The sequence below is a fragment of the Mixophyes fleayi genome, chromosome 9 (assembly GCF_038048845.1).
Source record: "Mixophyes fleayi isolate aMixFle1 chromosome 9, aMixFle1.hap1, whole genome shotgun sequence".
NCBI lineage: Eukaryota > Metazoa > Chordata > Amphibia > Anura > Limnodynastidae > Mixophyes > Mixophyes fleayi.
In genome coordinates this window covers 120,978,050-121,003,841 of record NC_134410.1, presented here as the reverse complement: position 1 = coordinate 121,003,841, position 25,792 = coordinate 120,978,050, and the positions used below count along the sequence as shown (strand labels likewise).

Sequence of the window (25,792 nt, the reverse complement as noted above, 5' to 3'; positions counted from 1 at the left end):
GACTGTAAGCTCCTATGGGGCAGGGACTGATGTGAGCGAGTTCTCTGTACAGCGCGGCGGAATTAGTGGCGCTATATAAATAACTGATGACGATATTGTCGAAGTGAAGAGAAAGTGTATTTGTGTACAGGTCCATTCACTTCAGTTATGTTGAAGGCAGTCAATATTAAATCACATACAACAGCCTGTTAGGGCGCACGCTGAATCCTGATTGGACGCCTGTGTGAAAGATCTGTCAGAGGATTAGAGACTAATTCATGTTACAAAGCGGGTGGTGAACCTGTAGAAACATACCCTTTATTATAGATGTACAGTGTAACCCAAATCAGGTTCCGTTATTGCGAGGTTACAGCTTAGGACAATGGTAACTGGTCGCTCTGGGTGGTTAATATGACAAATTCATCCCGTGGGCATTTTTGGAGTCAGGAAAAATTCTCTTCACCCTCCTGCCCCTCGAGGCTACAATGGCAAATGTCACACTGGGGGGAAGGTTAAGGTATCAATTGACCGTTATCGAAAACCATCAATTTTTCGGCGATTTGTCGTCTGTATTTAAAATGGCAATTACATTGAAGGCTAAACCCATTGGACTTTGCCTTTAATAAAAACAAAACACAGTAAATCAGCAGTTCTAGATAACTCCGATTGATACAGTGATCCCTGGGCCTTTGTTCTGCTTCCTTTAAGTAGACACATTTAGGATGCCCCTTTCTAACACTAAGCTGAAGCCTCGTTGTGTAGGTGCGGGATCTACTTGTCTCTATTCGCAGTTAGGACGGATGATGACATCACGTGACAGATATATAACACAACACAAACAGGGCTGCAGCAAGACACCAGACATTAAACACACAATGTATTTTCATTTATTTTGCAGGTTTTCCATGAGTTAAAAGCAGAATAGTCCTGAACGGTGAATGCTATCCTCACCCCAAGCTCTTGTGTGCGTGACAACATGGGTGCCCATTGGCACATGATAACCGTAACACGCCAATCTGAGCCCACGCATCAATGGAGGGGCCTGGACGAGGAGAGCCGGGTAACAAAATGACCGACATTTGGACAGAGAATTTAATATATTAACTGTATCTTTCCCTCTCTGTCGCCATGATGAAGGGATCGATCTGTGTTTCCAGAAAGGTGGGTGTAGCAATGACCAGATATGTGCGTCAATAAAGCTTTAACAAAAAAATAAATAAAAAAAAAATTAAGCTTTAATAGGGGTTTGTAAACTGCGCTGGAAACGGGAGATACAGGATTCCACTGCTAGACCCCATCACTGTGAAAAACCAATATTATCCTAAGCTGAGGGTTGACACAATGGACCAACACATCAGCACCGAATTCAGCAAATAAACACACAAAGATCATAGCATAGACGTGTGTAAACTGAATATGTAGTATAAATCAAGGGCCCAATATGAATTTTACACATCGCATAGACAGAGCGGCGGCCAACACCGGTACTCTGCCTTATCAATGGGCTAGGAATTAGTCCTCGCCTCAGTGATGTCACTTGTTCCTAGTGAGCCGATAGGCTGCACGCTCAGCTGTCACCCCCTCTGTGTAGACGATGGATCTACGTTAAACATTTATGCTAGAAGAGGGACAAGCTAGCGGTGGACAATAGCGTCCCCCCTCCGCCATCCTTCCCATCTCCTGTAAACCGAATCTTTCAAAAGGAAACAAGTTTAATATACAGACTTTAGTTAACAAGCAAATGACTGTACACGGGTCCGTAGAATGTCACAACTGGGAATCTCTGGTGAATGGAGTGTTTCTTTAGTAGGGTGGGGCTCGTTCAATGGTAAAACCATCTGGGAAGGGTGCCGACTGACAAAGAACCATTCTAGAGAGCAGTGGCTTCTGGGAAGCGGGTATAAGAACAGGGAGGGCAGGCTAGAACGAAATCAGTCACATGGTTCTGGAGATAGCATGGCTTTGACCACGATTAAAAAGTTAGAAAGTACCTTAATCACTTCAAACGTGAAGGGGACCAACACAAAATTTGGGGACAAAGAAACTACTAAAACAAAACGCACTACAAAACAACACAAAAATAGGAAAGTCAAAAGGTTTTTTCACCTCTTCACGATTAATAAAACCAATAATTCTCTGCCTGCCGCTTAATAAACTTAATTCAACTGAGGAATTCCAGTTATACTGGAGACGAGATAGAATGTCCGCCCCTGGCACCGACGTCAGCACCCAATTCTACTGCCAAATGCACTCACCCAGGTTAAAAACAATCCACAAAGATAAGCGACTTAAATTATAAATTGTAGAAGAACATAGAAAAAAAAAAAAAAAAGAGAAAAGGTTGTATAAGTGTTATAGTGTTTGTCTTTCCAAACCAAAATGTGTGGCAATAAAAATGAATACTGAGTATGACTACACCGTCTACATCAGTGGAGAGTTGTTGCAGTCAGACACATGCTGGTAGGAGTAACGTTGGACCTTTTGAACACCGAAAGCGAAAAGCGTTGAGTTGGTCCTCAACTCCTCAAAGTCTGAACGAGTTAGACTGCAGAGATATATGGAAGTGTGTAGTGAGTCATCAAGCAGCATGTGGTTTAGTGCAGAGTGCCCTTTGTTGTGGCTTTTGGTTGGTTAATTATGTGAACGGGGAGAACCTTTCCCCAGTCACTCAGAGGAGGCTCCTGCTCTTCATCAGTGGTGACCGGAATGAATTCAGAATAATGTTCCCATGATAGGTTCAGTTCATAAAGAGGGGATAACAGGAGCGGACCCCTCCTGAAGGTGACCACAACCCAGGTATACACCCTTTAGTGTTCCTTTCCCAAGCCAAGCTATAGATAAGGAGACATGATCAAGATCTATGGAGGAAGAGGGCAAGGAGACCATGGAGACCATGGACAACTGGTTCCTTTTCGCCTAGAAACTCTTGTACCCCGAGCACCGCCGTAGAGAAGAACAAGGTTGTGCTGGCTCTAGATTGAATACGTGTTGAGGGAAGTAGAGATCAGGATCCATGGAGGAGCAGAAGGTGGTAACTGGATGGTCAACCTAGAGCTCCTCATACTCTCCACCTGAACGTGGTCTGCTGGGTGCACCTCCACCCAGAAACGCTTCCAGTTCATCAAACTCGTCTTTCCCCTTGCTCTTCTTGGTCTTTTTCTTCTTCTCTTCTTTCCCCTCCTCTTTCTCTTTGCTTTTCTTGTGTTTGCTCTTTTTCTTGGTCGATTTTTCTTCTTCTGGAGCCTGTTGTGAACAAAAGGAAAAGTAAAGCTCAGGGAGAATTGAAGAGAGATGAAACACTGAAGACCGACAACATGAAACTGATTATTATTATCCTAGATTTGTAAGACGCCACAGTCGTTGGCAGCGCCGTACAGTAGGGAAAATGGAACATACATAAAACAGGGAAATGCGAGGTAGACAAAATAAATGCAGACATGAAAACAAAGGGTATGAAGGACCCTGCTCATTGGAGAGATTACATTCTAAGTGGAAGAGGGCACAGCTGAAACAAGAGGAGCGAGTGTGGTTCAGATAAACTACTCAGAAATAAGGAGAGGACTTTATGTAATGTACCGTTGTAACCCAAATGTTACCGTTCCAGTTATAAAATGAATAAAACTCAGGGGTCTTTCTCAGAAACACTGTGGTCTCACGGTCCTCTTCTAGAAATCTGGTTGGGCAATATAATCTGTCCGCTCTTGGAATCACAGGTCATCACAAACTATACCTGGAATAAATCTCTAAATTGTGGTTGCTCGTTATCTCGGAGCTTTAAACGAACATAACAACGCTATTACCTGGACCGCTGAGTTCTTACATAACACAATACACACGTTATTTTAAGCCAAGTCTTCAGATTTCTCTTCTAGAACTGGTTCTCTTAAGGATTACAATTTAGCATATGTTACCTCTTTGCTTTTCTTCTTCTTTTTAGCTTTCTCCTTGGTGGTCTTGCTCCCCTTATCTGGAAAATAAAAGTAGGAAAAACACCCGAAAAACAAAGAGTGAGATGAGTGAAATCAGAGCCAGGACAACGAAGTATTGTTTATATATAGCTGGGCTTGTGGGCTCCTGAAGGCAGAAAACGTAGGTATTGCAGATATTACCTTCCTCGACGTCCTTCGTCACTTTCTCCTCCAACCCCAGACCAAAGAGATCTGAATCTTCCCTCATCTTGAAGGTGGGCACGACGGGCTTTGCCACTGGTGGAGGGAGAGAGGAGACCACCTCTTCACTGGAGCTGTCTGATAGGTTGTTCAGAGCCGGGAATTCTTCCTGCAGGAACAGAGCCTTAAATCATCACGTGTTTTAATGCGGACACTGCCCATTGATTTGTATCATTAGTAGAAAAGACTAAACTCACATAAAAGGGAAAGAAACGGCTTCAATTGCAAAACACAATCCGTAACTTTTAACCCTACTCATCGTTGGATTTCTGACTGTGGCTCCGACTCACCTGCGTTTTGGAAACCCGGTTGGAATCTTCACTATCAAAATCGGGGTCGTCCATGATAAAGGACAGCATCTGAGTGGCGATCGGCCCCTCCTGATCGCTCTCGGAATCCTCCTGGACTTTTGCTTGTCCTTTCTTGGTTTTGGTGGAGGTCTGACCCAAAGCGGACAGAGGGTTCTGTTTCTCAAGGCCGGATGGAGCAGAGGGATTCCTGAAATACAACAAAACGCGTCATCAGGACGTCACAGACATCTTAACCGATAATCAATCACAGGATAATAGTGATCATCGGATTGTATTTTGATGTAGGATAGGTAATCTCACTAGGGCTGGAGGAAAATAATGTTATTGTCCCGGATCGGAGACTACACTAGGAGAATTAAGGTGCACTTATCGCTCACGTACAAGCGGGGGCAGTCGTTGAACAAGGTCAATGTGAGGATAGAACAGAGGTTGCAGCGCTACACAAGGACATTACTGCTGTTCTCTGTCGGAAGGAGATTTGTGAGCAGATGATAGAACACAGAGCCGCTGAGATTACCAGGCAGCTATCAATCAGCCAATTAATACTGATCAATACGGCTATAAATCTACAGAATACATCCGAGATTTTTCCTGAATAAACCTCCCCAGTCAATGCTGTAGTTTATGCCAACTGGAACTCGGCCACCAGATTCACTGCAAGCAATTGGCAGATAAGTGGAAGGGGATCTGTAGCCAACAGTTAGAAAACAAGTTAATGCAGTATAGCTGGGTGACATTGCTGGTGTGGATACAAAGGGAGGAGAACAGTAATATATACAGTATAGGGAGTGACGAAATAAAGATCTTGAAATTTCACCTTCTTAAAGATAGTCTGAGGCTATCCTGAAAGAATGGCAGGTTTGTCAAGAGATAACTACACATGAGTTTGTCCAACAGGACGGCTTAACAATTGGACGGTTACGGATGTCTAAACTGGGCGCTGAAAAACTAGATTTTCTTTTTGTATAGTGTAGGATGATATATTGTATAAATATATTTTGGAGAGTTTTTGTGTCTGCGTGATGTACAATCACAATGGGGGAAGTCTCCTCTCTCATTCTACTTTGCTTCTGCCGCATCACAGAACAACATGGGACCTGCTCGTATGCAGCTAGTGGAAACAGCTACTTATGTAAAACATTAAATACAGATTTACAACTAGGACCGTGGTGTGTTGCACGTTGTAAACCTCCTACCGCTCAACTCACCAAGTGTATATGTCGGCGTCGATGTCTTCATCGTTGATGATCTGCACAGTGGGAGCAGGCTCCTCCTCATCGCTGGACAGGGTGAAATTCTTACTAGGGATGACAGCGAGAGTAGATTTCATGGCTACCTGGTCGTCGGGATCCAAGTCGTCCTGAAAGCCGGCAACCATTGGGTTCGTCCCGGGCACATCCACGTCACTGCAATGAGACGGGCAATGTCACACGACAGAAGAGGAATGTCTGAGCGGTGACTCAACAGAGGAAGTGAAAGATAGGGTCACGTGACAGGAGAAAGACAGAGTCACATGACACAGGAGGTGAAGACAAACATTAACAGAAACTATATCAACTATATCTCAGGCTATAGAATACATCAGCTCTTCCTAGAACACTTCTACGAATTAATATAGACGAGACCTGTCGCTATCTCTCCTCTGTCTCGGGGAGGACCTCCCCTGCTCTCTCTGAAGCAAGCCGTCCTCCAGGAAGCTGCGATCTAAGCTCTCTTCAGGGACAAAGTCTTCCACGCTCTGGACTTTTACGGGCTGGCCGGCTGCCGACGAGGTCTCGGCTGAAGGAGAAGAACAAAACAGGGTCAGTGGGTCATGAGAACGTACCAAAAGGTTATAGTAAAGGAAAACCCTGAAGCTACAGTGCTAGGGACTGGAATAACGTTATGACAATACTAAGCAGTACTGTACGGCTGAGCTGGTAATAACAGAGCAATAACCGGCATCCGTTTCATTCTAATGCAGCCCTCAATGAAGTGATTTAGGGAATTAAAATGGACCGGCCGCTCGCATACAGTAGAGGATGAACCAAAACGCAGCCTGCCAATTCACTAAGAACTAGTAACAAGAGTGAGGCATTGGCACTTGGTGCCTCAAACCTCCATGATGTCACTAATTCCTTGGGAGTAAGCTTTACGTTAATGACCTGCATCCCAAACTATACATAAAAAAAAAAGAAACTATCTAGATCAGGCCTGTCCAACCTGCGGCCCTCCAGATGTTGTGAAACTACAAGTCCCAGCATGCCCTTCCAGCTATCAACAGGTTGTCTACTAGCAAAGCATGCTGGGGCTTGAAGTTTCACAACACCTGGAGGGCCGCAGGTTGGACAGGCCTGATCTAGGTGTTCAGTGGGGGATGTAGGTGTCCGGTGGGGGAAATCTGTCTGTTGGGCTTTGCGGTGGCACCTGGTTTTGCCGGCGCGGTCTCAGGTGCGGTGGTGCCGAAGAGCCGAGACATGAAGCCGCGCTTCTGCTGAGGCTGCTGGGATAATGGCGGAGAAGACACCGTGGAGGGAGATGGACCGGGGGCTTCAGGAATGTCCGATTCTGGAGGCGGGGGGGAAGCAGCCTGGGCAGGGGATGCTGGTACCACAGTTGGCATCTGAAGGGGTGTCCCAGGCCCGGAGCTGTCAGGAGACCCCGAGTTTATAGGGACCATTGGAGACTGGGAGCCTGGCGATGAGCTTTGTCCGTTCGTTGCCACCGGAGAAGCCAGACGTGTGTTATTTTCTAACATTTCCAGGAATCTGCGGAGGACGTACGGGAGATATTAGCGAGACAAACATCTCTGTGACAGATTGTGTCAGTGTCAGAGACGTCGTGAATCACACAGAAATAATGAAAGCAGCAGAGATGGAAAACGTCATCTCACTAATGAGCCCAGAGCGAGTGGGAAGACGTTGTACAAGTCTGGAGGCGCCAGCTCAGAGCACAACGAGATCTAGAATATACACTGTACATCTGTGTGACATATGTAACGTAGTCACTGAGCTGCTAGATCCTAAACACCAATAACTAGTACCACATAAAGCAGATATCCAACATATTAACTGAATTAACAATTCAGTCTTTAATAGGTTAATAAAAAAAATATTTTACTACAAAAAATACTGTATTCTAGTTTATCCGGACAATGCCGGTATATTAAAGGTCTGGGGTGGTCCAGTCCAGACCAGGATTAGCCTCTATGTACAGTCATCAGTGATGAAAACAATTACCTGAAAGTGGGTTTGATGCAGTTACACATTACTTGTATTTTATCAATATTTACCCTATAATTCACCTTAAAGTGGCAAGTTTAACAGCTTGGATATATATATGAACACCCCTTCACCTGTGACACTCTTCCTATATTAGTTTGACAGGAGCCTGATATCACTACTGTAGTAGAGGGGACCCTGCTCCTTCCACTATATAACTCTCAGTCTGTGGCTTCCTGCTGCCTCCATTCCTCTCCTCACATCATGTCACTGCCCCTGTCACATGCAGCCCTGTCCTCACTAACACATCACTCATCTCCTGATATACTCTGTGCTGCTGGGGGACCCTGCTTCTTCCACTTATATAACTCTCAGTCTGTGGCTTCCTGCTGCCTCCATTCCCCTCCTCACATCATGTCACTGCCCCTGTCACATGCAACGCTATCCTCACTAACACATCACTCATCTCCTGATATACTCTGTGCTGCTGTAGGACCCTGCTCCTTCCACTATATAACTCTCAGTCTGTGGCTTCCTGCTGCCTCCATTCCCCTCCTCACATCATGTCACTGCCCCTGTCACATGCAGCCCTGTCCTCACTAACACACTCACAAGAGTGAACAAGACACTGCCTCCCACACTCATCTCCTTCTACTGGAATATTGTGCAAACAATAACCCACACGCGTAATAAGAGACAGCACAGCGTGTGAGCACACATGTGATAATAAAGATGACCACAAGGGGCAGATGTAAGGACTGTATCAGACACTTTAGATCTCTAGGACCAGAAGTACAAGGCTTAGTGCAGATGGTTACTTATGGAGAGAGGAGCAGCTTCAGTTCCCTCCCTCCACTAGTAGCACCAACAGGCAACACCACGCGCTTCACCGAGTTAAGGAGCAAAGTTCTTTGTGAAGCTCCTTGTACATCCCCTAAGTTATCCTCACTGAGTTCTTGCTGACCTAACATTAAGCCTGGGATACAGCAGCATCACAGCTACTTTCTCCATTGAAAGCCTGGTTTAGTAACTACAGACGGAGTAAATGTGATTATTATGTACGCTACATACTAGGGGACAACACACATTAACCGGATGAGTTACATGTAGCCTGCAGATATCTGTATAAAGAGACAAGTCAGCTGCACACACCGGAGATCCAGATTACATCATCCAAACATAATGATCATAGTAAATCAGCCCGTCTTATTATCAGTAACATTGGACTATATTACACATTATAAGAACAAAACACCTATGGCCTGGGAACCAGAGGGGTTCAATCCCGGCTGCAATAGTTAGCGAACCCTTGTCTCAGTTGGACCCTATAATAATTCAGTGTGCCCCACCCCACACCCAGCTGCCTTAAAACCCAGGGCTACGGTACGAAGGAGTCATTTACATTTCGTAATTCTGGTCCTCAGTCTCCTGCTGCACGGACAGCTCCTCCAAAGTGGCATCAATGTCCAGCTGATTCGTCTCCAGCTGTCGTAGTAAGGTCTCCCGCTGTGGGGCACAAGGAGAAAGGAAGCCGTTAGCGGGCGCAGTGTTTGCCAAACTTTACCTCCCCCCCCTCCGCCCTCAACCTGTCAATCTAGAGCGAGCAGCGGTCTAGTTTTGGTTGGAGTTCAGTAACAAAGAAACTAAACAAAAAAAAAAACGTACTTACCTCTGCTCCTCCGACGGCTGTCACAGTCCCTACAGCAGATCCTCTCTCTCCTGCTCTGTGCAGGTGATTTTAAATCCTTATCAGTCTTGTCAAGCCACCACCCTCAGCGAGATCCCCATTAGTATGAACAAGGGTTATTTTTTTTTAATAAGAACCAAAACCTTTAACCCCATCCCTCCGGGAGGCCGCGACCTACAGTTTTGAAAATGTGCAGCCGCGACCTCCAGAGACGCAGAGGGTTAAAAGTGTCGGATTTCTATCCACAAATAAATAAGTTAGACCGAACAGGTATCAGTTCCCTGCGGGCTCACTTTACAGGCACGGCGATGGGGGCTGTAACTCCAGACGCAGGGCTGGGTTCAGGTGAGCGACGGCAGGACCGGGACTGAAACTCCAGACGCACAGCTGATCTCGGGTGTACACAGTGTTTACATTGGGAGCCCGCGCTACAGGAGTCTACAAGCAACCACTGGATTTATTTTATTTGTTGGGAACTTCAAATGAAATGGGAAACTAGGTTAGGTGACGGAGAGGAGAGAAAGAACAACGGGACAATCGAGAGAGATGGAGAGCTCAGTTTGGATGGGCAAAGATGTAGATGGAGGGGTTAAGATACCTGGAGCAAACATGAGATTTAAAGGAAAATGGGGTGATAGATGTAGTAACAGGGTTAGTGTATATATAATAACACAATCCGTAAACAACAGTCCTGTGATAACCACTTTGTCCAGTACTGTGATGTGAAAAATACACAGCAAAAGCAACACTGACCCCTTCCAATGCTAGTTTAGAGAGCTGTGGCTAGGAACGAAGCTGGGGGGTCCAGGGGGCTCACCTGGAGCTGGAGGAAAGGGATGTTAAAAAATTTGTGCAAATATTTCAGCCCAAAGCTGTTCCTCATGGAAGACTCAGCATAGCGGATGTAGGAGGAACCAGGGCGTCTGTGGGGGAAGCAGAGGAGAAGGGATAGGATGGTTATCTAATGCAGCACAGTCATAGGATACAATAATATATATATTATATAGGGCTGGACATAGGAACACAGAAGGAGAGCAGGTAAGATATAATCACGCCCCTATAACATACAGCCAGTCTCTCTCACCAAAACAATGGTTTTCACCCCAGTTGTCAGACAGAAACATGAAAGCCGAACAACCACCTAATAATACTTTTAAACCAAGGTTCCGCTTCCCAAAGCCAGAGCGCTGGAGGCTGCTCCGTACAGCCGATTTGTCCTGGGCTTTCCAGGCTATAAGAGAAAGCGAGAGATGACCAATCACAAGAGATTGTGGCTTGTGATTGGTCCTCCCGCTCACGGTTGCATGTAGCAGATCCAATTAGACACTTTAGTAAAATATTTTAGCTAGGCGGTAATGCAGGTTTAAGTAGAAGAACGGAGCACATCCTTAGCGAATACATAAAAGAATATAACCGGGGATCGGATAACCATGGGTCAGATCCGGCACTATCCCATCTTATTACTCACCGGTTCAGACTCTGGATAAAATCTCGCACGTCGTCGGGCAGGATAACTCTGTGTTCTCCCATGTCCCGGTGATTGCCGAGCACGCACACCGGCACATGGCTGGGCACCTTGGGCAGCTCTCGCGTGATGTAATTAAAGGTCCTGTCGCCCAACATAAGACACAAGAAAGAATTGTCAGCTCTCACACATTTCTGTATGTTTAAGAATAGAAAGCGGTAAGTGGATTCCCCTCGTCTATGTGTAACCAGTGCCACTGGCTGGATTAAAGATACTGTTTAAATACCAATAATTATTAATTGTGGCAAACACTTCTAGGAAGAACAAGCCGAACATTCTAAGGAGCGATTTAAAGCAGGCCTGTCCAACCTGCGGCCCTCCAGATGTTGTGAAACTACAAGTCCCAGCATGCCCTTCCAGCTATCAACAGGTTGTCTACTGGCAAAGCATGCTGGGGCTTGTAGTTTCACAACACCTGGAGTGCCGCAGGTTGGACAGGCCTGATTTAAAGGGTCCCAGTCACCCAGCGTGGGTGACACACACAAATAAAAAAGGTACAATACACCAAAGAGCGTATTTACATATCTAACACTAACAATCTGTTTCGCTCCCCTTTCATTCGTAGCTCAGCAACAGGGAAGATTAGCCGAGAGCATACAATCCTAATTAGTACTAATGCCTCCGACTCCAACCAGGAATAATTGCTTAAATAAATCAATAGAACGTGACTTGAAGATGGTTATCTGACACCGCTGGTTCACAAGCGACGTGGAAGAAAGCCGTGGCCAGCACACGGTGCATAAGGGATATACGTACCACTGCTTAGTGATGTCGAACATCATGATCACGCCATTGCAGTTCTTGTAGACGTCCAGGAACTCAGCATCCAACGCTAAGTCACCGTCCCCCTAAAAACACATCAAGGTGGTCAACGCTAAACACACATAGCGGCTGCTTATATCCCAAACCTGCATTCTTCAAGCATCAGGATGGCAAGGGTTTCGGGAATCCCCCCGGCCTCTTATTAATTGCACTGATTGCAGTAGAAGTTTGAAGGAAGGTCATGTGTCCACAGTACTTGACCAATCAAGATGCTGCGTGTATGATGCTCCACCGGCTGCAGAAAACACATCAATAGACCGGTGCCGGGGCGACGGGGACTCCCTGTAATTGTATTTAATTTGGAACCCTCCCCCTTGGTGTGTTACACTTTCCTGACCGCCCAGGTCACCCGCATATAATATAACCTTCCAGCAACATAGCTACAGTAAGGTAGCAGACTGTGACTGACAGCTAGAGAGCCAATCAGACGTCTGACACTGTAAAGCCCCACCTCTCTTGAAACTAAAAGCAGGACCTGAGTAACTCAGATTTAATAACGGTCCTAGGAAGTGGGATAAATCAGCATTGAGGTCACCCATAATCTCCTAATAAGAAACTCACCTCCTGGGGTTCGTTTTCCAGTTTCAATGTGCTCTCTCCTCTCTTCTTACCTTTACCTGGAAGGAAACAGCAGGACATAGAAATGTATTACATCCAATACACATTATCATTATACGTGGGAAGGGATCCATGTCACCTCATAGGAGCACAATGTGCTTCCTACAGGTGATGCTGGTTTTCACTTTAATCCTTAAAACATAAAAATTATTCAGCACAAAAAACACTTTGCAAATGATCGAAAGTTGCAATTGTGTTTGTTTGCCCGATGTAAGGAAAAACATCAATATACAGGGTGATTCAAAAGTCGCAGTACACCCTTTTTAATTCAAAAACTCTACAGGAAATTGGGAAACCTGAATACTCCAGTAAGGTATGGGTGACGTGGTCTATCTTTTACGGTATGTACCAAACATGGGCGCCATCTTGAAATCGGCCAATCGGCCCAATTCCTGTAGAGTTTTTGAAATAAAAGGGTGTACTGCGACTTTTGAATCACCCTGTACATCAGTGGAACAGCGAACCAGTGTTTAAATTGACATGAGACAACGGTTTCTTTTTGTTTTGCACGGTGGCTTAGTGGTTAGCACTTCAGCTTCACAGCACTGGGGTCATGTGTTCAATTCCCGACCATGGCCTTATCTGTGTGGAGTTTGTATGTTCTCCCCGTGTTTGTGTGCGTTTCCTCCGGGTGCTCCCGGTTTCCTCCCACACTCCAAAAACATAATGGTAGGTTAATTGGCTGCTATCAAATTGACTGCTGTCCGTCCGTCACTGTCTTAGGGAATTTAGACTGTAAGCTCCAATGAGGCAGGGACTGATGTGAGCTCTCTGTTTAACGCTGCGGAATTAGTAGTGCTATATAAATAGCTGCTGCTGATGATGATATAAGGCATTTATATCGGCAAGTAGTAGGTATCATGTATAATATGGGATTAAATAAACGCGGGCTTATTTCGTCTCTCATTTTGATTAAAAATATTGCCTTGTGTCGTCTTAGCAGCTATCAGGTCTACATAAGGTCTTGTTAGGTGTGGATGACAAGCCAGCCCTTGCTAGATGTAAGCCCCTGTACCTGGAAGGTTAGTGCTTCTGATTCTGCATTTTAATGGCGTTAGAAGCATATAGGTCAGTGTAGGATCTGCATACAACGAGGAAGCCTTTGACACTGGGATGCAGGCTTAAATGTTTTCATCAAAATATGAACCAATGCCTCATGATTTTTATTTTGCTAGATGCATATATATGCAGTTTTAATGACACACAAGGCTGGAAAGGGCGCTTTGCACCTACTTTTACAGGAAGGCTTAAGCCATACTGAGGATAACCTAAGCGGTAGGCATGAAAAAAACCAGAAATGTTAGAACGAATGAAGGGGACGGTGCTAAAGTGGAAGCATCTTGGACTTTGTGCAAGGTGGACACCGTACATCACTGTATTCTCAGGAAGTGGATGTGTCGAGAAAGCGCTGGACCGAATTTCTGCTCTTTCTTAAACAAATCTACGATGAAGAAGCCAATTTATGGGCTATACCAGGAACTCATAAAGTGGTTTTGATTCATTAAACAGTTGGAGGATGGGAGTTGCAAAAGTAGTGACAAAGACCCTTCACATTCCCAAATACTTAAGACAGTAGCTGGGGTGTTCTGGAACCTTAATTTACAGCATAACAATTACAACAATGTCAAAGTCAGCAGAGCACAGAAATATTTATCACTTTATTTAATTTTTGCTGCCAGTTTCTATTACAAGTACTGGGCGGGGGAAGGGAGGAGTGTTGGATACAGGGACAGGAGTAGGTGGGTTTATAAATAAATAATTTAGGGTGTATTCGCTCACAATGCCTAGGGCAGCGACAGCAGGGAGCAGATGAACTCACCTTTATCAACCACGTCCCAGACTTCCACCTTAACTATATCGTCAGTGGCTGCAAACACAAGAAATAATGACAGATTACAGTGAGATCCAATCTGAGTGTTGTTTTATAGTCGGAATAAGTTCTCCCATTCCTAGCAATGGGTTAACCTTATGTAAAAAAACATCTATTTAAAAGAATATAATATATAATAATATAATGCACAGTAATCCCTGTAGCAGGTCAGCGCTGTACACGAATTACTGTAATAGACACGCAACATACAAGCGCTGCCAATATGTGCAAACTCTTGTAAAGATTATCTGTATAACAGGCCAGCTGTGATGTCATCACTTATAACGGTCATCGCGTCAGCGTTCATTAGGACGACTGGTGTATCATAAAGGAACAACGCACGCGCTACTGTAAAACAGCACGGACGGAAGTGATCTAGGAGATCCACAGCTGGCCTGGTATTCTGGATTAGAATTAGGTGTGTTGGAGAATCTGACCATTCAAAGAATTTGGGGGAAGAGGGGAACAGATGTGGGCAAACGAGAAAAGACCACGTGTTGTAGAGGAGGAGTCTGTGTTTTGGCCACGATATCAGCTGGGATGCTTCTTGCAGAAGTATTCCTGTTAACCGTCTCACGGGAACTGGACCTTATCGCTCCTGCGCGCTCAGATGGGAATTTGCAGGACTCTAATTTCATATATTACCTCCGTTGTAGTTCCATAAGGTGCGTTGCCATTTTGGAAAGTTTCCAGTCTCCACTACTCTCCTCCTGTGACCAAACGAACTGCGGTGAGATTCCGAACACTGTACCTTACTCCCTTTGGCAACTCTGGGCATTCGGAAAGGCACCTGGGAGTAAACTGTGGCCAACAATCAGGACTCGCCCCCCAGCGACCCTGCGGTGAATGGGACGGAAGAATCGGAGGGGGCGTTGGAGTGGAATTGGTTACATCCATCCTCATGCTCGGTTACACTTGACCAACGACTGGAAAAAGTAACGGGGGTGACGGTACTCCCATGTTGGGAGCAGGTAGAGGGGTGGGGTACCAGGCACCCTCCTGCCAGGCTCATAGGACAATGAGCAAATTGTTTCTCAGTATGAGAAGATGAAATAAAATAAAAAAAATAAATGAAGGCACAAAGCTCTGAGCCCTCTGGGAAACAAAATGGAGACTTAAAGGGGAGTTTTAAGGGAGGAGCCACTTCTGTGTCTCTTCTACCACAGATAGGTAAAAGGAAAAATGACAATGTTATAGTCTCTGGCCAGAGAAATAAATACAGTATAAGAGGGACGATAGACAATTACTAAGGAAGAGAGGAGAGACAGAAGAGAGACTGTTACATAGGGAGCCACGAGAGGGTCAGATAGCACTCTAATCACACAGGAACAGTTAAGGGAGACAGATAGGGCAGAGGCGAGAGACAAGACAGAATTTAGACAGAGAGTAGGTACACAGGTAGATACACAGGAGAGTTGCAGGCCTCTTACTCTTGTAGTTCCAGTGTATGCTGGTGACCTGGATCTCTTGAGTGGGAATATATTCTTCCACAAATTTCTTCCCCTGCAGCCGATGCCAGAGAGTGGTCTTCCCAGTATTTCTGTCCCCCCGGATGACAATTTTCACTGGAATACAGAAAAAGCCGTTTAGATGGACACAGGGCCGGACTGGGACTAAAAATCAGCCCTGGCATTTAAAGCACACGGGCCCACCTCTGTTGATGAGCAGGAAAAAAAACACGTGCCACAGCGCATTTGGTGCGCCGCCAATGGCGTGGCTACATTATGTTGAGGGCGTGGTCAAAATGGTGCATTGATACATACATTATAATAAAACATTACATTTATCAGGCCCTCCCCATCCACATTACGTCACACCCCCAGACACATTATGACACCCCCAGCCCACTGTACTTATCTATGCTTCTAATGCTGCTGACATTCCTGTTGAGTGAGCAGGGAAGCTCTTAGTCTCACGAGATTAATAAAGCTCATGCAACTTAGATCTCCTCGGCTTGCTCTGCAGGCTGTGTCCTGCCCTGGACTGGGAGCACAGTTTCCTCCTGCTGACCAGAACTGGATTAAGGCTCGGGGGGCCCGGGTACTTAAGTCAGGGGGGCTCCTATGATGTAATTTGGCTATTAGACACATTTTTGACAAATACACAGGCAATACTGTGTGCACTACTGTTAGGTGCACGCAGTTCTGCCTTAACAAGCAGTACAGTGTGAAGCAGGACATATCTCCCAACTGTTCTTGTAGTCAGACCAAATCCTGACTAAGCGGGACAGTCACCCACCAAATTCAGAACAGTTGGCAGACTGTCCTGGTCTCTCCTACCTGTCTTGTCATTGTCACCACTTGTGGCTGCTGGTGTCTTTATATCAGTTGCTGCTTGTCTGGATCCTGGAATGTTGGATGCCCTATTTAAAAAAAAAATTGAGTACATGAAATTTAGCCCCGGTGTTAAATCAATATAGCATCCACGTTTTAAAATTAGGCCTCACTCCTGCCCCAACATTAAAATACTAGTATTCACATTTGATAAATACATCAATTTCTCTCCAACTAGCCCTGACATTAAAAAGTATTCCCATTTAATAAATAAAACTATTTACCTCTCTCCAAACAACTCCAGCAAGAAATTAAATAGCATTTACGTTTAATAAATATATCCATTTCCCACAACCCCCCCAGGCATTAACTCATAATCACATTTAATAAATAGACCTCATTTTCCCCAAATAGCCCCACATTCAATTAATAGCTCCCAAACCACCCCAGCATTAAATTAAAAATCCAATCACTCCATCTTAAATTGTTAGGCCCCATTATTAAATAGCCCCACCATCACCTCACAAAAAAAAATAGCACCCAATAATTAGCCCCTACCTGCAATTCACCATTAGATTAATAGCCTACCTCCCACATTATATTAAGACCCTCCCCCCTTACACATTATAGTCATACACCGGCCCCCACACACATACAGTAGTCATACCCTGTCACACACATACACACTCTATAGTCATACCCTGTCACACACAAAACATACTATAGTTACACTGTAACACACACATTCTAGTCATACACTGGCCCAAACACACACATACTATAGATCCCCTGTCGCACACATACTATAGATCCCCTGTCGCACACATACTATAGATCCCCTGTCGCACACAAAACCTACCATAGATCCCCTGTCACACACACAAAACCTGTCATAGATCCCCTGTCACACTCACAAAACCTGTCATAGATCCCCTGTCACACTCACAAAACCTGTCATAGATTCCCTGTCACACTCACAAAACCTGTCATAGATCCCCTGTCACACTCACAAAACCTGTCATAGAACCCCTGTCACACTCACAAAACCTGTCATAGATCCCCTGTCACACTCACAAAACCTGTCATAGATCCCCTGTCACACTCACAAAACCTGTCATAGATCCCCTGTCACACTCACAAAACCTGTCATAGATCCCCTGTCACACTCACAAAACCTGTAATAGATCCCCTGTCACACTCACAAAACCTGTCATAGATCCCCTGTCACACTCACAAAACCTGTCATAAATCCCCTGTCACACTCACAAAACCTGTCATAGATCCCCTGTCACACTCACAAAACCTGTCATAGATCCCGTCACACTCACAAAACCTGTCATAGATCCCCTGTCACACTCACAAAACCTGTCATAGATCCCCTGTCACACTCACAAAACCTGTCATAGATCCCCTGTCACACTCACAAAACCTGTCATAGATCCCGTCACACTCACAAAACCTGTCATAGATCCCCTGTCACACTCACAAAACCTGTCATAGATCCCCTGTCACACTCACAAAACCTGTCATAGATCCCCTGTCACACTCACAAAACCTGTCATAGATCCCCTGTCACACTCACAAAACCTGTCATAGATCCCCTGTCACACTCACAAAATCTGTCATCGTGCGCTCTGTAGTGTCTTCTATCACATGGGACTGCACTTATCACATGGTGCACGTCCCATGTGACAGTCTTCGGCAGATCCATTCATTTCATCGGAGGGGAGGAGGGGACGCGCGGCAATCAGTAAGTGTAGTGCTGGCCCCATTGCTCAGCGCACAGACCGTCATGCCGAATTCCGGCATGACAGTCTGTGCGCTGAGCAATGGGGCCAGCCAGCTAGCAAACGGCCCATCTGGCCATCGGCCCTTCTGGCATTTGCCAGAAGTGCCAGATGGCCAGTCCGGCCCTGGATGGACAGTACCCAGGGCACTGTGTGAACTCAACACAAAATGCCAAATACAAATTCTGTTGTCATGGAAATGGATTCACTCTCACTATCAGTGAGGTTCTACTTCAGGCAGCCAGCTGGACTGATAAACACCAAACCTGCCACAAATTGCTGCACATGTCAACCAATCAGATGATACTGATGAAATGCAGTGTATTAATGACTGCGACCGGTATCTGCAATAACACTGCGGCAGATGCCTTTTGCCACCAGCTGTCCAGTTTGATTGGACCCAAGGAAGCGCAGGTTAAACCCTGTATCATCAGTAAGCTACACCAAGTTGTAATAGACTAACCAGCAATTACTGTGCAGGCTCAGTCAGGACCCAAAACACAACTAGAAAAACACTCAAACTTTAGGTAAAATCAGCGCAACCAATCAAATGCAGTCTTCTGCTGCAAGGATCCGATCCACACAGAATCACAGAACAACAAAACCAAAACACAAATGTTGGGCCATAAATAACGCGAACGATATAAAAAACAAAAAACTACATAAATCTTGTGAAAACATAATATAAACAAACAGATACTACCATAAAAAAAGAATATATAAATGCAAACAACATTAATATGTGAAAAGCTATGAAAATGTTTTCCCAAAAAATTAAAAACAAATAGTATGTCACAGTTCAGTAGATTGTGAAACACAAGTCAACTACTCACTTTCCATCTATTGTGAGACACTTGTTTTTATCAGGATTTCCCATATCCAGTTCTCAGGGAGCCCTAACAGTGCAGGTTTTCCTTATCTCCTTGTTGGAGCACAGGTGTAATCATTACTGAGTGATACAATGTAACAGATCCACAGGTGGTGTAATTATCTCACTTGTCACCTGGAAAACCTGCACTGTTAGGGGTCCCCGGGGACTGGGTTTGGGAAACACTGGCGCCATTTCTGCCCCAAAATTTGTGTTTTTTTTGCCAGTCAGGAGGACACAGTCCACAGGACTGTCATTCTGTGCAGACCTTTTACTTATAGATAGACCTACATACGGTCCTGTATTTATTCACCAGGACTGTGTATCCGACTAAGGACGTCAATCATTTCGTCCATGGAAAGAAAGGTCGTCACTTTCCGTCTAATCTCTGAGTACACGATCTATATTTGCTTCCAAGGGCAAGGATTTCTAAATGCAATCTGACACTAAACTAACTGGGGCTGGAATGTGACTTATCCACGTGCCACCCATCATAGCCACGTTGCAAAATAAAGACAAGAGTGGCTTAATCTACAGATTCCACGTCCGGTCCTGGACTTCCCTCAGCAATGCTCAATCCAGTAGCGCATCGGCACTGCACGGCTGAGAGGGTGTATTCTTCCGTTAATCATCACCACCATTTATTTATATAACGCCACTAATTCCGCAGCGCTGTACAGAGAACTCACTCACATCAGTCCCTGCCCCATTGGAGCTTACAGTCTAAATTCCTTAACATACATACACACACAGACAGACAGACAGAGACAGACAGACTAGGGTCAATTTGTTAGCAGCCAATTAACCTTCTAGTATGTTTTTGTAGTGTGGGAGGAAACCGGAGCACCCGGAGGAAACCCACGCAAACACAGGGAGAACATACAAACTCCACACAGATAAGGCCATGGTCAGGAATTGAACTCATGACCCCAGCGCTGTGAGGCAGAAGTGCTAACCACTTAGCCACCGTGCTAGCCTGGTGGTCAATAATGTGTGCTGCAGGACAGTAAAGCTGCGGTACCTGGGATACTAACTCTCAGGTAGAAATTGAATATATATTTAGATTATGAAATATTAAAACACCATATATGTGCAAATCAAATTTGATTGCTAGGAAGCATCAGCCATCTGGCACGCCGTCCAGGCGGCCATATTGTACGCATATCTATGAGAACGTAGCCGTTACCCTCACTAGAAGCTACTAACACCACTGAGGTACTTTATATAGAAATGCAACACGGGCCATAATACTATGGACTGGAGAGAGATAAACAAGATATTCAGTAAATGTTATATGTGTATCAAGTGTAAGTACATTTTAAATGCCATTAGTTTTTTTTTTTTAAACCACCCCGAGTCAATTTAAGGACACTGAATGGAGATAACTGGAGCATAAAATAGCTAAAAGCAGAAGAAAAGACCGTGCGCTCAGCCACATAAGATATACAAGACATTGCATGTAATCTGCTTAAATCCTATTATGGCACGGAGACATATATATATTTCACAATGTTACAATATATCTTTTCATTTTGGGACAACTTATTTTAAGTTTGGTGGCCTCACAACCCGTACAATTTGTCGGGAAATAAAGCAAGGATGAGATTACTACAGTGGAAACGCAGGTAGAATGGTTATAGCTGTAACTGATTATACCCCGAGAACGAGAGGGGGAGCAAATTGCCATATAATTTAGGGTGGTGGTGTGAGAATTTATTTTTTAAAAAGCCAGGGGGCCCGGCCGTATTATCTCTTTCACACAAACATTTTAGGAAGACGTCATCTATTGTCACTTTGTTAAATGTACGGAGGACTGACAGACCGTACCATTCACACAGCAATCTGAATTTTTGTAGGCTAGCAACAATAAATGGATTTATAACCCTTTAGCAAACCCTTAATGACTGGGATATCATTGTGAACTGAAACATTTTTGCATTTTGTTAAAAAACAAAAAAAAACAACTGATATGTTAATTGGTACATGATGAATGATTATCCTTATAGTGTGTGTTAGGGAATTTAGACTGTAAGCCCCAATGTGGCAGGGACTGATGCGAGTTCTCTGTACAGCGCTGCGGAATCAGTGGCGCTATATAAATAAATGGTGATGATGATAGAATATAGATTGTAACCACTGAGAGAGACTCTTTTACCCCACGTATTTATGTACATAGTGGGACAGATTCAGTTCCGTAATAACCCAATAACCTTCCGCGTGGTATTTTAGGCAAGGTTTTTCATCTAATTTTTACTCGCACCTCAATGCGTTATTAAAGGAGGTGTGCACCTATTTATACCAGTAAATCACCTTTGTTTGAATATCTTTGAAAAAGTCCTACGATGTGGACATAACGCGTCTGTACGTATATCGTTAGAGGCTCTGTCCTCCTGTGTGGCTTCCGGATTAGTTGACCGACGTTGCACAAACTCATCTAGTTTCAAATGTTACGCAGAACTTTACAAGAGACAGATATTTTCCCACAAGCTGGCCTCTCACATGCTGAGATGTACAAGTGTATTTGCTTTGGAATACATGTGCATACTAATTATACCGCTACTTCTATTAACGAATTGCCTAGGACATATGATTGCACGCATATAAATTGCATTCCTTATGGGGAAATATTCACAACATAGGACTTTGGAAGAAGACTGATAAGTGTTTCTCTCTGTACGATAGTGCTGTCGATAAAAGACTAATATTGCTATGTATGGGACGATCAGTTCCTAGTTTCTAACCTAGTTAGTAAGAGAATATTAAGCATTATGAACGGCGTTAATGGGTTAATGTTACAAAACATCCTATCTGCTTTATAATTTTTTGCCTCCAAGTACAGAAGGAATTAAACAGGTTCTAACGTTGATAAACAAAACAAAGTTTTGGACTTGCACTTCCTTAGTAGTAGCCTAGGACAAAGATCACCATTAGAGGTCACCTAGGGGTATATTTACTAAATTGCTGGTTTGAAAAAGTGGAGATGTTGCCTATAGCAACCAATCAGATTCTAGTTATTTGCTTAGTACATTCTACAAAATGACAGCTAGAATCTGATTGGCTGCTATAGGCAACGCCTCCACTTTTTCAAAACCGCAGTTTAGTAAACGTACCCCCCCTAGTGTCTCGGTTTTGTTTCCATCAGGTGTGTTCCTGAACAGTCCTCTGTCTTGTGGAAGGAATTGCATCAGGCAGTTACACGATCACATGCAGGTCATGAGGAATGCATAACTAATCGGCTACAGGCTTCATTTATGAAATTCTGCATTCAGTTTAGTTGAATCAATGTTACAAAAAACAACAACAACAAAAGACACTACTGTGTGTATTTATACCCTTAGATTTATAGGGCATCATTAAGCAAACTGCAACAAATCCATAGTTAGACATCTAAAATTAAAGAGGGGTATACAATACGGCGCCATGTTCTCCAGAACGATCCACAGAGACACGTTGCAGATGAGTTTTTTTTTCTCAATTCTCCGCTCATTTTCCCTCCTATCGCATAGGAAAAATGAGCTAAGATTCTGTATCGTATTGGCCTACGACATGCACAGTCGGACATAACCGTGTTGTCTGGGGATGAACATTGAATCCCCCCCCAGAGAAGTCAATGCTGCTGGAGAAATGGACCACCGTGATTTTATAGAAAGCTTTGCCATGTGGCACCACAATGTAGTGGGTTTGATGGAAACCTTTAACGTGCCCTGCTTTGTATATCAGGAGTCACCCGGGGAAGAAGGTTCCAAGGAAAGGGACAACCCAATGACGGTAGAGAGGTGAAGCTGCTTTGTCGTTGTATTATATTTTAACCAACCGATGACAGCATAAATTGTCATGCATATTAAGTACTGTCTACACATTTTAGCCCACCTAAAGACAGAAACGTGCGTCAGGTGTAGTAACACAGCCCCCCCCATTGCTTACTGTTATATTGCACTCCTTTGGCAAACCTCCTCTGTAGCGCCTGATTCATGGACTGCAGTCCCGCAGGAATGTTTTTCTCTCTCAGCGTCGTTACATCCGACCCAACCAGTTTCTTCAAAGCCGAAAACATCTTCTCTTTATCTTAAGGGGGGGACAAGCCCACTCAATCACCAGAAAGTCTTGTACCTCTTAGTATAGGACCCTTGGAGCAAAAATTCACTCCATACACAAGGAGCAAGTAACACAATATCTGGCGGGAGAGAATATCGATGGTAAACCTTGAGGTGAATATCGGACATCACAAGATGGGGGACGCCATGTTGCTCAGGGGTAATAAAATCCAGATTACAAAGCTCAGCCGAACACGTCCAGGATCCCAGTAAACATTTCACAAAAAACACATAACAACAACTGTAAGGTAAAACAAACGGTCAACAAAAATGAGATGGTCGGAGGAATCCGAAGTTTCCGATGATGCCAGACTCACAAGTCCTAGGAGTTTGAAGAGAGAAATACAATGAGTTGTACGTGACACCTTAAAAATACGTAAAAAAAAATAAATCCTTCCTGAAGCTTAATTTAGAAACTAACAAAGCTACTGGTGCGCGTGTGCAATAGGTATCACTCCTGGAACACTTTTGTCATTTTTGACAGGAAAGTATTTAACATTACATAGATTTTTCTGAGAACTCTCTAAAAGGTACACAAAAAATAACACATGATATAGATATGTATAGTGCATAGCAGAACGCAAAGTGCAAATTAAGAGGGTCCTCCATCTAAAATGAAAAATGATCAAGTTATATAGATGGAGGCGCACCTGAACGGACCTCAGTAGTCCAGTCAAACAGCACAATTTGACGTTCCGCCTCTCTGTATGCAGCTTGGTTGATTGTCCAAGTCATGTACAGACTTGTAGGTCGTCAAATTGTCATACAAAATGCAGCTTGCGCAGAACATAGAGAAACAACAGGCACCAGTGTCTCAGGAGACTGCAAGGAGCAGCAGAGGGTGACACCAATTACACTATGTACTGCCTATGGTATGTAGATCATTTTTTCAGATTTAGGTGAAAAACAAGGCATATACAATAGTACAGCACACACTATAACATAACCAGATGTTTGCTTTGATAAGTTTAGTTTATGTTAATCAAATGAAGACTAACACCGCTGAGTGGCTTATATGTTACCCCGCTACCTTCCTCAATAGTGAAGGATAGGTCTACTCTGGTCTACCATTGATCTGTGTGGGTCATCATATGAGACAAGACTGCAATGGAGCACTTGTGATTAGGTTTGCTGTGTCTGGATTTGTTTTTGTTATGAAATAAGCAAGGTGTTGTTAAATCAAATCGGTAAAAATGGGAAAGAAAGAATCTCCTGATGACTGGTAGATCCAGGGATGCACGGAGCATAGCTACCATGACGGAGTTTTTGTTATCTATCATTTAACACATGTCCTAAGTGCCAGTAAATCCAGCCAGTGAGTGAATTGCACTAAGGCATCATATCACATACGCTGGTGCAGCAGAGTGATGTCAGGGCACGGCTTCTTCTCTCTTAGTCAGATATGGTGCATGTATCATGAGAGCATGTGTCAGTTTTACCACGTCCCGGGAAAAATAAAATAAAATAAATATATATATATATATATATATATATATCAGATTTATATGAAGACCTCACAATAATGTCTATGTGGAGTTGCTGGAGTGCAATGAGCATCTGTGTCTATAATACAGTGTGTATATCTGTGTAAGATACATATCAGAACATTCAGGTGGGGAAACACACTTATAATAATACAATGGACTGTATTAGAACATCTAGGAGAGGTTGGTGTGTACTAGAATATGTATGTGAGGATGATGTGTATTATAGCATGTATGCCAGTGTGTGCAGTATTACAATAGGTATCTTAGGATAAGATGTACTAAATGTATGCGAGTATAATGTGTATTATACCATGTATGACAGTATAATGTGTATTATACCATGTATGACAGTATAATGTGACAGCTGTATGTAAGGTCACGTGGTTGCCCCCCCCCCATACAGATGTGGGGTGCGGGCTCCCCCTCCCGGTTACGCCGGGTGTTGCCTCTAAATGACGGAGGCCTCATACACTACCCGGGTACCCCCAGCCCGGCCCACGGCACCGCTCTCTTACTCTGTCCCTCTCGCTCCCAGCTGCAGCCGCGGCGACGCCATGTTCCTATATTCCTTCCTCCTCCCGGGAGCATCAAGAAGGCGGAGAAACTGCAGCTGCTACGGAGACCGGAGAGGTCAAAATACCACGGAGGGCGAAACAAGCCGAGATGAGGCGCATGCGCACTGAGGTGCTGCTTAGTATACAGCACCCAGTGTCTCTGCAGTGTCAGTACAGCCCTTATTATCACTGCAGTACAGCACAGTGTCACCATACAGCACCCAGTGTCTGCACAGCCCTTATTATCACTGCAGTACAGCACAGTGTCACCATACAGCACAGTGTCTCTGCAGTGTTAGTACAGCCCTTATTATCACTGCAGTACAGCACAGTGTCCTCAAACAGCACCCAGTGTCTGCAGTGTCAGTACAGCCCTTATTATCACTGCAGTACAGCAGTGTCACCACACAGCACCCAGTGTCTGCAGTGTCAGTACAGCCCTTATTATCACTGCAGTACAGTAGTGTCCTCAAACAGCACCCAGTGTCTGCAGTGTCAGTACAGCTCTTATTATCACTGCAGTACAGCACAGTGTCACCATACAGCAC

At 44.4% G+C, this 25,792-nt stretch overlaps 1 protein-coding gene across 2 annotated transcripts; it reads right to left on the bottom strand.

Moving 5' to 3' along the window:
- Window positions 1-850: 850 nt before the first annotated feature.
- On the bottom strand, window positions 851-25,310 carry RABL6 (RAB, member RAS oncogene family like 6). 2 transcript variants are annotated; one of them, XM_075185363.1, is made up of 16 exons: window positions 25,206-25,310; window positions 23,034-23,525; window positions 15,612-15,746; window positions 14,131-14,178; window positions 12,255-12,310; window positions 11,628-11,719; window positions 10,815-10,955; window positions 10,164-10,269; window positions 9,062-9,165; window positions 6,866-7,206; window positions 6,085-6,238; window positions 5,668-5,865; window positions 4,439-4,646; window positions 4,089-4,257; window positions 3,891-3,946; window positions 851-3,222 (listed from the first exon to the last, which is right to left on the bottom strand). In XM_075185363.1, the coding sequence occupies exons 2-16, from the start codon at window positions 23,161-23,163 to the stop codon at window positions 3,028-3,030; spliced, it is 2,133 nt and encodes a 710-aa protein (XP_075041464.1). In that variant the 5' UTR covers window positions 23,164-23,525; window positions 25,206-25,310; the 3' UTR covers window positions 851-3,027. The 2 variants fall into 2 exon arrangements, with proteins under 2 accessions (XP_075041464.1, XP_075041465.1); XM_075185364.1 differs by lacking the exon at window positions 25,206-25,310 and adding an exon at window positions 23,854-23,871.
- Window positions 25,311-25,792: the final 482 nt, after the last annotated feature.